Source organism: Periplaneta americana, chromosome 3 (genome assembly GCF_040183065.1).
Source record: "Periplaneta americana isolate PAMFEO1 chromosome 3, P.americana_PAMFEO1_priV1, whole genome shotgun sequence".
In the NCBI taxonomy this organism is placed as follows: domain Eukaryota; kingdom Metazoa; phylum Arthropoda; class Insecta; order Blattodea; family Blattidae; genus Periplaneta; species Periplaneta americana.
Genome location: NC_091119.1, coordinates 115,793,713 through 115,807,559, shown reverse-complemented (window position 1 = coordinate 115,807,559; position 13,847 = coordinate 115,793,713). Strand labels below are relative to the sequence as shown.

Sequence of the window (13,847 nt, the reverse complement as noted above, 5' to 3'; positions counted from 1 at the left end):
TAGTCGTCGTTTCTGTTCAGGTATTTGTCCCCGTTTTTGTTACAAACCAGTTGATATCATCTCGAAAGAAATGTTAATCATGTCAACCATGTAGAGTAGACTGGTGGCAAAAAAAAAAAAAAAAAAAAAAAAAAAAACGGACCGACCCTTGTAGCTGATTTCAGAGTCACAGATTCAAATTTTGCTAGTCACAAAACACATCCATCTTGTATAATTAATTGTAACAATGAAATTTATTGCATTTGTTCGATTCTTACCGTCTTTTGTTTCCTTCAGTGCCTTAAACTTACATATGAAAAAACTTTGAGAGTTTTACTTTCATCTGGCATCAATATTACATTTCTACCTCTATTCGGCAAAAATAACTGCGTATTTTTACATTAAATATCAGTACATATCTCTGGCTTCACTATCCATATTGAAATTACCACAGTTTGACACAATATACAGCACAGGATTCTTCTGTATCAGTTACAAGGGTCGGTCCAGTTTCTTTTGCCACTAATGTACAGTACGTTGTACGAACACTTTTAAATCTTCATTCTGGAATCATATTCCTTCCAGTTTTTCCTCCATGGTCCCATAAGGTCGCATTTTCTCGGGGCGGGATCCGGACAATAAGAGTGGATGTTGAAGAATTTACTTTCGCCATGGTACATTGTGTTGTACTTTTTGACAATCTATCATAGTGCTTAATGTGCGACAATGAAATTGGTATTGTTCCAAATTTGAGACACAATTTCGACCTACTATGAACACTTATGACATCTAATCTATAAACCTCTAATAATGGGGAACATGCTTGGATTTTACTTTCGTTCAAAGCGGATTCTTCTAGTATGAAATATGTATAATATTGTGAATTTTATTAGTAACAACAATGTAATTTATTCGCCACAACAATAATTCCTTTCTACAATTCACCTTAAACGCTCTCGTCAACAATTGGATCTTCACTCAACACAGTATTCGTTATAGCACTCCACCGACGACAATGACAATTTACTTGGACTATTACGCACAACAATGAACTGTTAATCTTAACTAATATTTACAAAGCACTATTTACAAATCAGAACTACCAGTTCTCAGTTCACAGTTCTTCTATCTCAGTCACTCGAGTTCACAGTATCTCGAACCACAGACCTTCAGAGACAGTTCACTGTACTCGAACTCGGGTCCCTCCAACTGCGGTCCACTGCACTCGAACTCAGGTCCCTCCAACTGCGGTCCACTGCACTCGAACTCAGGCCTTCGGATGCTGACGCAGATGCGGACGCACACACGAGTCGAACTCCGGCACACAAGTCTGGCTTGCTTGCTATGGCTTACTCACTGACTGAATAACTGAAAACTGCTGTCGTTCCTTCGCGACCGTAATTTATAACCACAGCGACGTAGCCTCGAAAGTTCCACGCGTCTCTAGAGATGGCACTCCAGAAAAATCCAGAGCCCTCTCCTCTCTACCAGCACCAGATGCGCGCGCACTCTCTCTCCACTCTCTCGCCGCGTTGGCCCTTTCCCCTCTCCGCCGCGCGCCATCCCAAAGTGCTCCGAGCGATCTTCTCTCTTGCGGGACGCTGGTCGTGAGTTCGAATCTCACGTCGCTGTCACAATATCATATAGAATGTTGGAGAAATTGCGTTTTATTAGTAATGGAGTATGATGTAAGAAACAACGGATCTTTATGTATTTTGGTATATCTCGTACTGCTTTATGCTTTGTAAAAATCCCGACGTCTTTATCTTAAATAGCATTTTATTTATTTTTCGAAACCGTATGGACGTATCGACTTTCAATTAACTCTCAGTGGGATACGACAATAACCAAGCAGTTATAAAAAGTATTGTATTTGTGTGAGTGCATACTTACTCTTCAAGAGGGTGATAGTGGAGGAAGCAAATAAATGAAACATGAGCATGGATATAAGAATTGTATAAATGTGTTTATAGTTACAATCGTAAGTCAGGCGATAGGAGCATTTGTTTACTGATTCCTGCTTGAGCTGATTACCTGGTTTGGTTTTTTCCGAAGTTTTCCTCAATTGTGAATTTAATCCTATGACGAATCTTCGGCCTCATCTCGTAAAATAATCTCATCACCAATTTCATCTATGCTAAATAACCTCTAAGTTGACATAGCGTCGTTAAATAAACGAAGAAAGAATAAATGTCTCCATGTTCGAATTTCAGTAATGAACTATTGATATACCGGTAGTTAACCATGTATTTCTTTTTAAACCAACATTTATGTCAAAGCTTTGTTGCATTAAATAGCATTCAAAGATAGAGATATCATCATTCTATAGAAATAATGTTTGGCACTAGAAACAATAGTAGATAATTATTAAACTACTTAGCCACAAGATATAGATAGATTAAATATCTTTGAGAGGAAAATACTAAGAGCAATTTTTGGACCAGTGCAAGCAAACAATGAATGGATAATACATACAATGCTGAACTGTATGAACTATATAAGGAGCCAAACATCATTACGATAATAAAAACTGATCGTTTAAGATGGGCTGGACATTTGGCAAGAATGAAGACTCACGACCAGCTAAAAGAGTCTTTTTATATAATCCAGGAGGACAGAGGACTAGGGAAGACCGAGAGCTAGATGGGAGGACGTCATAGAAAAGGATGCTAAAAATACCTACTGAAGTGCGTAACTGAACTGGACAGCCAGGACTCTTGATGGCTTGTAGCGCTGATGATGATGATGATGATGATGATGATGATGACAGTCACAGTTTAACAAAAAAATATAAACTAACAAAGTACAAATAAATAAAGGAAATCTTTTCATGAGAACAGGTTAGAGAAGCTTTCAGGTAAACTAACCGAAACATCTGATTCATTGAAGATATTCTGAAGATAAAGAGTGTCCACCGCTTTGCATTAACCATAACCGTGAAACGAGAGGGCGCTGCGCTGGACCCTGGACTCGTTCCGCTGGCATTGTCACCTTCATCTCAGACGATAGATCAGCGTTTTTCAACCTTTTTTCAACATGTGGCACACTTATATAATCTAAACCAATGGTTTCGAACCAAGAGGGAATTTTGTGGGTTTTAGAAAGGAATGTATTTACCGAATGTTGACTTGTACCGCATTCGCTGAATGTTGACCTTTGTGGACTCATTTTTTTACTATTATTTGCAGTTTTATTCTTCCAATTTACTACGACAACTTTTACTATATTCATTTTTTCGCGGCACGCTGGAGGATCATTCGCGACACATCGCTTGAAAATGGTTGCGCTAGATAACCATAACAGTTGATAAAGCCTCGTAAAATAACCAATTAAAAATAAGATAAAGTGTACTGAAAGGAGCAGCCTAATCTTCCAAGTGTTTAAATGTCGCAGTTATTTAAAAAATACGCTATCGGTAGTTTGGTGTATTGTTAATTACTGGAAAAACCGTTAACGCAGGAAAATAGTTGCGGGGAGGGATTTTCAATTCGTATTAATTTTATCACTACTCGTCAAAATATTTGCACTCATTTCTCAGATACATACCGTATGTTCGAAAACTTAAGAAACTTTTTTTTTTCTTTATTTAAATCTAAGTAAAAATTAGTAGCTACATTATGCAACGTGCCTGTAATGATAGTAATTAAGAAGCGAGTATGGATGTTTATGAAACGAGCGCAAGCGAAATTATTCAGATGTATACATTTTATTTGTATCTGACAAGATCGGAAGTGACCTTGTTCTAGGTCGTGAATTGTGAGATGTGCGCAGACGCGAAAGTATTGAATTTTTCCGAGGAACAATAATGTCATTGACCTTGATGTAATCCCGTTAAACTTGATATAACCTTGATTATTGAATTCGACATTGAAAAACGAGATGACAAATTGAATTTATTTGAATATTATTTACAATTACCTCTAATTATTATAGTAACAGAACATAACCTTCTGCGACAGTATTGGATTTCCAGCCTCCGTGGCTTTTCGCTAATTTTCTTTCGAGTGCATATCCGAGAATAATCGATACTTGCGGTTTTATAACGGTACAAAGCTGACTTGTCATTGGCTGAACACCTGTAAGCTGAGTTGTCATTGGCTGAACACCTGTACTTTAATGACATGCATTAAAGGACTGCTACCAGGTGTATAATTACTACATTTCGGCACGGTCGAGCATAAAAATGTTAAAGTACTGGTAGGCCTATGTCATGTTTTTTAAGTCTATTAATGTTGTGGCGTCACAGTAAACATTTCTTCAACAGCATAAAGAAGGGTTAGAACTTTTCTGTTTCGTATTTACGTACATTCCTGGTAGTCATTTGTTCGTCAATAAGGTATTTACTACGCTATCATTTTATGCCTGCTGAAAACATGACTCAAAGAATTCTTTTGTCTGATGTGATATGACACATAGATTTTGTCACCTAAGCTCATCCAGTTTACATTTAACGCTTCACATTGCATTTCACATTATCCGAATGCCGACCCGGGTGGCGCGAGCCGTAGAGCCACGCAATGACTCTACGGCTTGGTCCGAAGGGTTGTAGGTTAGAGTCCCGCCTCGGGCATAGGTGTTGTGTTTGTGTTAGTTTAGTAAACAGAAATCAGAAAAACTGAAACCTGAAAAAAACGGAAATCTTTCGGAAAATGGCCTCTGGCCGGATATAGAAATTAAAAAAAAATAGTTATTCCAATCGCCATTGTTTGCAAAATTGTAAGAAAGCGGGTTTCATAATAATCACATGTTATGTGTTAAGCCTAAGGTAATAATAAATTGTTCAGGAAGAGCTGTGATATGGCCATGTGATGTTTCAGTGTTTCTGTGGAGCCGAATGAAGAATTGGTACACATTTATTACTCATCCCTTAATTTTCGTGATGTGATGTTTGCGACAGGCAAACTGATAGCAGAACTGGGCACAAGTCGACTAAAAGAGGTGAGAAAGTATATTTGCTTTAAGAATTATCTAATTAAGTAATAATAAAAAAAGCAAAACCAGAGCCATCTTCAGTTACAAGCCGGAGCACGGGTAGGTTTGGCAACGCTGAGTGGAGGCGGGCGGAGTCGAAATAAAGTCATGACGTTTGACGTTTTAGTGCTCTGACTTCGTTGTCACATGTATATTTTCGACATTAATTGATACAAAATTAAGTGCATATGATGAAGATTCATTGTATTGATGTACGTAATTATTACGGAATCCGAAACGGTATTTTATTCGAGTTTCAGAATACCGCGTAGGCACTAGCATACAGCCACTTATAACTTAAAAAAATTAAATCATACGTGTTTTTTTATTGATGGTACAAGGGAAAATAAATAAATACTTAAAGAAAAGTTACTTGTACCAAAAAAAAAATAACAACGTACTTTCGCAGTACCCTATTCCAATCAATTAACCATTATGTGGGTAGTAAATTGACAATGTTTTGCCGCTTTATGTTGTTTCACCTCTAACGTGAAAGGTTTATGATATCATATACATTTTAATTTCACGTGATTATCTGTCTCGTTTTTCTATAAATATTTCAGATGCCCAGGAAGCCAGTTTTAATTTGAACCTCCCCAGTCACCATAAAACAATACTGTTATCCTAAATTATTTGTTACAAATTTTCTAAAATATAATTTTAAATAGACCAAGGCCAAGTATAAAGATCTATGAACAACAGAAGAAACATACCTTGAACATAATACGTAATAAAACACATCATTATCTATTAAGTATGTGCCAATTAGCGTAAACTCGGTGAACTACAAATCTTGTAAATACGAAGTGAAAAGAAACATGTTTATAACTAATTTATTACCAAATAAATAATATTAATAAACAGACTTCGAAAACCAACAAAGTGAGTGTATGCGTCTACAAATTATAGGTAGTTCTGACGTATAGCATGCATTCCGAATCTTCAACAAAACTGCAACATTTATGGGATCACAAAACAGCTGTTTACAATGAACTTGAAAATCAACGGCGTAACTTTATTGATATAGCAGGCGAGACCCAACAATTTGGCCATAATTCTGATACACCAAAAACCACAAGTAAGACTATAAAAATGTAGTTTATACAATATTTAATATTTAGCAGGGGCGTATTTTGCGGATAACCGGGGCTACCGGCGGTAGCCCAAGGAAATTACAAAAGAAAAAGTTTATAATATAACATAATGTAATAATTTTGTATTATTAGTTTTACCACAGTAATTAAAATTAAAGTAATTGTTAGATTTATATGCGCTCTCTGCTCGCGAAAAGAAACAAGTTGTCAAGGCGGCATCGCTGGAGAAACCGCTGCTACGAGGGGTAGCCTGTGATCGTTCCGCTCACGCTGTCCTGTCGCACAACTGCCCGTCCCGCTCTCCCTTCTGTTTCTATCGTGCAGTGTAGGCCGGTTGAGTTGCCGCTCTCGTGATCGGTTTCTTCGAAGGCGCGAAGCAACAATACACTAGCTCATGAATGTGATTGTGTTCTTGCAGTTCAGTATTTTAAATTTGTGATTTGTTCGAGTGTCTAAGAGTTACATTAATTGTGAATTATTAAGTTTTTAATTTCCCAATTAAGTGATATTGTGAAAAATATGGCAGAACAAGTTTCTGGAGAGGTTTGTGTTGAAAATGACTGTGTAATAGAAGGTTTATTAAAAGTGCCTTTTAACCGTCGTACATACAACGAGTAAGTTGAAATTGTGAAAATGGAAAGACCAACTCCTGAGTTAAATTTGTTCATGAACGTAAAAGAAAAACAGCGAGAGTACACACGCCATTTCACTTCAACATCATATGGTAAGTGGAATTGGCCGTGTGGTAGTTTAAACTGTCTAAACTATTTTGCTGGCCATGTTTGTTATTTAGCCGCGAAACTAATGTGTGGTCAAAAGAGGGGTTTTCTAATATGAACTCCCTTCGAACGGCAGTCCCAAAACACGACAAATCAAAAGCTCATATTTGTAGTAGCATGAACTTTGCAAACTTTGGGAAGACAAGAATTGATTTACAGCTAGATAAGCAAAAAGCTCTACACATCAACCAACACAATGCTCTTGTGAAAAAAAATCGGGAGATTTTACTGCGTCTTATTAACGCAGTCTGCTTTCTAGGAAAACAAGAATTGGCTTTTCGGGATCATAATGAGAGTGTGGAATCAGACAATAGAGGAAATAATATTGAATATTTAAGTTCCTTAAGTGAATTTGACCATTTACTGGCCAATCATCTTGAGAGTTCAACAGTATTTCGTGGTACTTCTCCCGCAATTCAGAATTACTTAATATTTGCTATAAGTGAGGTTATGATAAAGAACATAAAATCTGAAATAGAAGAAGCACCTTTTGTGGCCATTGTTGTTGATGACAAGTGATCAGAGTCAATTGTCCACTGTTTTAAGATACGTCGACAGTACTGCCAATGTTCAAGAACGGTTTATAGGATTCACAAATGTCAGTTGGGACAAAACTGCTGCTGCTTTGTTTCAGCATGTGGAAGGTGTTATTGCAGAATATAATGTCGGCAATAAGTTAATTGCACAGACATACGATGGTGCTTCAGTTATGGCGGGAAATATTAATGGCTTAAAAACAAAAGTTCAAAGAAAGTATCCTCAAGCACTATCTGTCCATTGTTAAAGCCATTTTCTCAATTTAGTTTTGCAACAAACTACTTTATCCATTCCAGAATGCCGCATTTTTTCAAAACACTGTCGGGTTTAGCTGCATTTTTCTCATCATCTCCTAAGAGATCAGAAAACTCAAGGAATTTATGAAAAAGGAACTCCCAAAAATAGCACCAACTAGATGGAATTTTACATCTCGGCTTGTAAATACAGTAAAGGAATACAGAGAACAACTGACTGCTTTCTTTGAAAATATCATTTGTAATGACTCTGAAGAAAACTGGGATGATGATGTAATTGTGCAGGCTCAAGGATATTTGTATTTTTTCACACAGTTTCAGAATATATTTCTTTTTGAAGTCTACAGATGTGCTCTACAATATTCTTCAGACATAGCATACTGCTTGCAAGAGGTATCAAAGTTAAAAAATACTATATCCGAGTTCAGACGTAGTGGGTTTCCGTCCATATGGAGTAATATGGAAAATGAAAATTCTTCAGACAATACAATGGAACCACCATTAAAGCGAAAAAAAAGGAGATGATGAATTGAAATACAGGCAGCTGTACTACAGCATACTAGATCGTATGCACATGGAAATTACTGACAGATTTTCTGATTATGGAAAGCTTCTAGATTCTCAAAAATTTTCTGCTTATAGAGAAAACTTCCCGAATGAGGCACTAAACAAATTATTTCAGTCCTATAACAGTCACTTTGATCAAGTACGTTTGAAAAATGAATTAAGTGTAATATATTCAGCAGAAGTCTTTGATTTTTCGAACAAACCTATCCATGAAATATTATCTGCCATATATGAAAACCAGCTGAACCAAGTTATTCCTGAAGTCCTTAAATTGGCAACATTAATTGTGACAATACCAGCTACGTCAGCATCGGTAGAAAGAACATTTTCTGCGTTGAAGCGAATAAAATACTACTGTAGATCAACTCATACACAAGAACGTTTATCCGGCTTGGCACTGATGTCCATTGAAAAGTCATTTCTACAGAAACTTCCTAAGCGGCCCAACTGTAATTTCAATGACGAAGTCATCAAAGTATTTTCGTCCCAATCAAGACGTCTGGAATTCACATATAAATATATAAGGAATTTTATTATAGGGATTTTAAAATATATTTTGTGTAATAATAGGGTCAGTGGTAGCCCAGACCCTTAAACCAGTATACGCCACTGATATTTAGAAGAATTGTCAATCACTTTGTCATTAATAATAACCGTAAAAATTGCTAAACACTGCAGCCATAATTTCATTTATTGTCTTGTTTTTATTGCCAACACGCACTTACTTTATAATACATCAACAATAACGTTTGGTACGACCGCGAACATAATTCCATCGACACACACTTAGATTGAAAACTCAAAAAAGTTTCATATCCGTAACAGAAAATCAGTTTCCCGAATTTAAAAGAAAACTTACAAATTAAACCAAACCCTTTAACTCTATTAAATATAAAATATAATCTAAATTTAACAGAAGAAATACTGAAATCAGAAGTAAACACTGAAATACTAAGACAATTGTCTTTAGGGACAATATTAGGTACCCTCCACAAAACTGGCTTCATTTATACACTGACGGATCCTTGATCTCCAGAGAACAAGGTGCCGCTGCAGGTGTTATGTGCTGTCTCTTCTCACTTTATAGATCTCTTGGGTATGGAACAAGTTTTGATGGAGAAGTCATTGCAATAAGTGAAAGTCTCAGGAATCTTCTATGCCACATCAATAAATTTCAGAATGCTGTTATATTGTCAGACTCCAAAGCAGCTATTTTATCAATAGTGTCTAAACACACACCTTCATCTCAAACAGCAGAAATAACTAAAATGCTCTCTCAATTAATATCACTCAATAAAAGAATTGTATTCCAATGGATACCATCCCACTGTGGAATCCTGGGAAACGAGAATGCGGATGCTTTAGCAAAGAAGGGTAGCACTGCTACTTAGGCCTACAGACCTGTTACTAAATCTACGTATTACTCTGTGAAAAGATTTATTAAATGTACATACTTAGACTTGAACAAACAAAATTTGATAACACAATCACAAGGGGAAAAATGGAACTCTCTGCATCATAATCCACAGTTAATTCCCGATTTACCACGAAAATCGTCTGTAGCTGCATTTAGATTGGCAACAGGCCATGATTGTTTGGCCAAATACCTGCATAGAATTGGAATATATCAGTCCCCTAATTGTCCATTGTGCAACTCAAACCAAGAAATGGATTCGGAACACCTCAAAATCTGTGCTTCAGTGGCTGGCCATGTTAATATCTTTGAATAATATTGGAGTGCAAGAGGTCAAATGACTTTATTGTCAAACGCCTGGCATTAGAAAACAACAACATATTTTAACATTAATTTACATTGAAACTCGGCATTATAGCACCAACACATGTTATGGATCGTAGGCCTCCGTTTGAGAGTTAATTACAGTATTGCCGACGTATGACTCCGGTTTGTAACTGAAGAAGGCTCTGAGCAACACACATAACAAAGTACGTTTCATTAGCTTACATCTGTTCCAAAATTATATCTTCATTTTCGCTACACAAGGATTATATGAAATTGCGTTCTATCCCAAAAAAGTTTGAGTCCACTGTAATAGTTCCTACATTGTAGAAATGTGTCTCAAATCGAAAACTTATTTAAATAAATAATTCGAGAAATGATGTAAGTTTTGAAGGCTTAATTAATTACGAGTATCGATAAGCTTCTGCAGCTACTACAATAGGCGATACTATTAATAAGTTATAATTGGAAGCGCAATGGCTCAGATTACTGTACTCAATAACTGTAACGTATTACTCGTGTATTGAAAATGATCAAGGAATATGACAGCATTTCTGACTGTAACACTATTCTTCTCGTGGGCAATGTCCCTTATTATTGTTTTGTGTACCTAATTATGTGCGCTGTTCATATTCTTTATGTTATTTTGAATCTTAAAGATTGCTTAACTGAGGTGCATCTATGTAAGTACGACTTAACGGGCTAGCATCTTTTATTTTACACTTAACGAGCTACACAACCGTGTAGCCGTGTAGCCACATACCAAAGTCGTGTTCTTATGTTGGCGAGATTGTGTATTTACTTAAATTTGGTGCTAAACGTAACGGCACGGTTCAAAGATACCGTGGTAATTCTCCAGTATAGCGGCTCCCTTATAATATCGATCTCGCGAGTTTCCTTTATAGCTCTTTGACTTGCTTGTTCTGCTTCTATCAATATTTCGTTAGGAATTTCAATGTAATCCATTTCTACAAATGAATCTCAAAACCATTTGTAGTAAACATTTTTTGTTTTATTTTCCTACCATAGTAACCGATTATAACGTTTTCCCTATTATAGTAACTGATTAAGCAGGGGCGTATTTTGCGGGCTACCAAGGAAATTACAAAAGAAAAAGTTTATAATATAACATAATGTAATAATTTTGTATTATTAGTTTTACCATAGTAATTAAAATTAAAGTAATTGTTAGATATATTTTATGTAATAATAGGGTCAGCGGTAGCCCAAACCCTTTAACCAGTATACGCCACGTCTTAATCAGATTAAGACGTTTCTCAATTGAGAGAGAGAAATAAATCGGCCGGTCTTAATTAAGGATGACCACGAGGATCCGGAAATTAACAGCAAATAAAAATATAATTAATTACAATTTTATCTACAAATTCTGAGTAATTTCTGTTCCAACAACATACAAAATACAGTTATTAATTAATTTTCCCTTAAGATATACGATTCAATACCATAGAACGTTGTACAATAGACGACCCTTATAAGAACTCAACATGCTCACATGGATAACTAAACTCCCTGTCGCTCGTTTAGTTAAATTTCATGCATTCATGTAAGTTCTACATATAACATAACGGTCTTGTAACGTAATTAACTATTACAGTGATTGTCAAATTAGTAATACACGAAGCACAAACCGCTCATACTGTATCAAAAACAGAATTATAGTATTTTTACGTACGCTAATTTAAGATTACATTTTTCTGTATGTTACCTCTAAAATATTGTTTAGTATTGTTAACAGAGGCCGGAAGTTTAGGCATTATGAATCATTAAAATAGGCAGGCAAAAAGGCATCATAAATAGCTAAAATAGGCGGGCAGAAAGGCATGATAAATAGCTAAAATACGCAATAAAAGGCAATAACAAAACCTTGCACTTTCCACAAAGGGAAAAGCTTTATACAGTATAAGTCGAATGCAAATTGAGATTTTCGACTCGATGTTGCAATTACTGTTGGAAGCAAAGAAATCTTCTTCCCAGAAGCCTTGGAAAGTACATTTTTGTGTTTGGTTGTACTGATACGTTGCGATATGAAATATTTCTTTTTGCAGTTCACCGACTTCTCACATATTTTGCATGTAAGTACTTTACCGTCAGTACAAAATACGTCGGATCTAAAAGTATTAACGTAACTCTGCAATTTACTGCGTAAAGGAACGCTGAATTTCGGCATCTTGCTGCTAGCTACGACAACGTTGCAATGAAAACTGAAAGAAAAATAACCATTAAAAATAACGTTAGACCCGCACTCATTGTTGCTTTGTCAAATAAACACAAGCGATAATTAAAACGCTTACTGTTATACATTTTTTGCACGGCAGCACTCATTGTTGCAAAGAGAATATGAACTGACTGAAAGACAATAATATACAGTACATTCGGTGAAGTCACTTTCATTGTAGCGGTTATAGAAATAAGTTAAAATATACCTGTAGGAAATTTTTAACAATAAATTAATAAATAATAGGTAAGTAATCAAATAAAGGCCAAAAAAAGCATTTATTTCGTAAATTAGGCATTTATATTAAAAAAGGCAGAAAGGGGTAACACAAAATTGTGACGTTTCAATCACAAAGGTATAATTCGTACAGATTTACTTTCAAAATTAAGATAGATTTAACACATTTAAAAGGCATTCTGCCAAAGTTCCGGTCTCTGATTATTAATAATAAAATCATAATAACTTCACGTTGCTTCTTATTCTTTGATCCAACGTCTTGTATGTGCATAAACTGTCAACTCTTCATTCATTCATTCATTCATTCATTCATTCATTCATAATCTTTTTGCCCAAGGGCGGTCTTTTACTGCAAGTCCAGCATTCTCCAATTTTCCTATTTCCCACCTTTCTCTTAGTCTCCGTATACGACCAAAAATGTTGTCTACCATCTGATATCTTCTTCTCCCCCGAACTTTTCTTTCATGCTCCATTCCTTCTAGTGCTTTCTTCAGTAGACAGTGTCTTCTTGCCAGTGAACCAGCCATTTTCTTTTTCTCTTCTTGATCAGTTTGTCTCAACTCCTGTTGTTCCAGAAAAAATAGTGTGCTGCACGGTGCACGCTGCTTTCGGCTTGTGTGTGAACACGATGCACAAACGTACCGACGTGTGACTAGCTAACACACCTTTGTTTACATTGTTATGGTAAACGAAGATCCTTAGTACATGTACCATCTGTATAACTATCGTTGCTATCGTTGGTTACGTAATTGTAATATGAAAAACAGACTGTATCAATCTTTGTTTCTACATGTTATACATTTGTCACCTGTTACGGTTGGAAAATACTGTAGTTACTTGACGGTATGATTGTGAGTGATTTTTACAAAATTAAAATTACGTAAATGAATCCATAATTTCCAAAATTTCATTTTTCCATTTTTTTTACAGAAATTTGTTTGTACACGAGGACATAATTTCTGAAAGTTTATTCTTCCACGTTTGGTAAATTTTGGGGGGAGGTAAAAAAAAACAAAAACAAAAAAAAAACAAAGAAAAACTTATTATTTACACGAGTTTAAAAATAAACTTAATATTGTGATATGATTAAGCTGACATGAAATAAAAATGTCTCTTTATATTTATAATAAAAAAACATTTTTATTTTGTTTTGGTTAAGTTTCGGTGCAGTAGCCTACTGTGAAAATTTTAACTTTTGGAGCAACAATGGATAGAATCGTGTACATATTAATAAAAAATATCCTCTATGTATAATATAAATTTACTCTTAATATTATAAGTTCACAGTCTCATAGTGTATGGAAAAATCCAGTTATGGGAAGAAAATGGTTGAGTTTCAAGATGCCTTAAGAGAAGATTTTGAGTTTTAAAATGACGTGGTTGATGTAGAAGAATAAAGTAAGGGCGCAGCATGAATTATGGAAGAATAAAGCTCTGAAAAGTACCATGATTTTC

General features: G+C 35.5%; 1 protein-coding gene across 1 annotated transcript in view; it reads left to right on the top strand.

Moving 5' to 3' along the window:
- LOC138695710 (fatty acid synthase-like) overlaps positions 1–13,847 on the top strand; it is a 183,340-nt gene that overhangs the window by 102,729 nt on the left and 66,764 nt on the right. Inside the window, exon 22 of the mRNA XM_069819825.1 lies at positions 4,797–4,917. Within this exon, the coding sequence (XP_069675926.1) occupies positions 4,797–4,917 (121 nt within the window). The remainder of the gene's footprint in view (positions 1–4,796; positions 4,918–13,847) is intronic.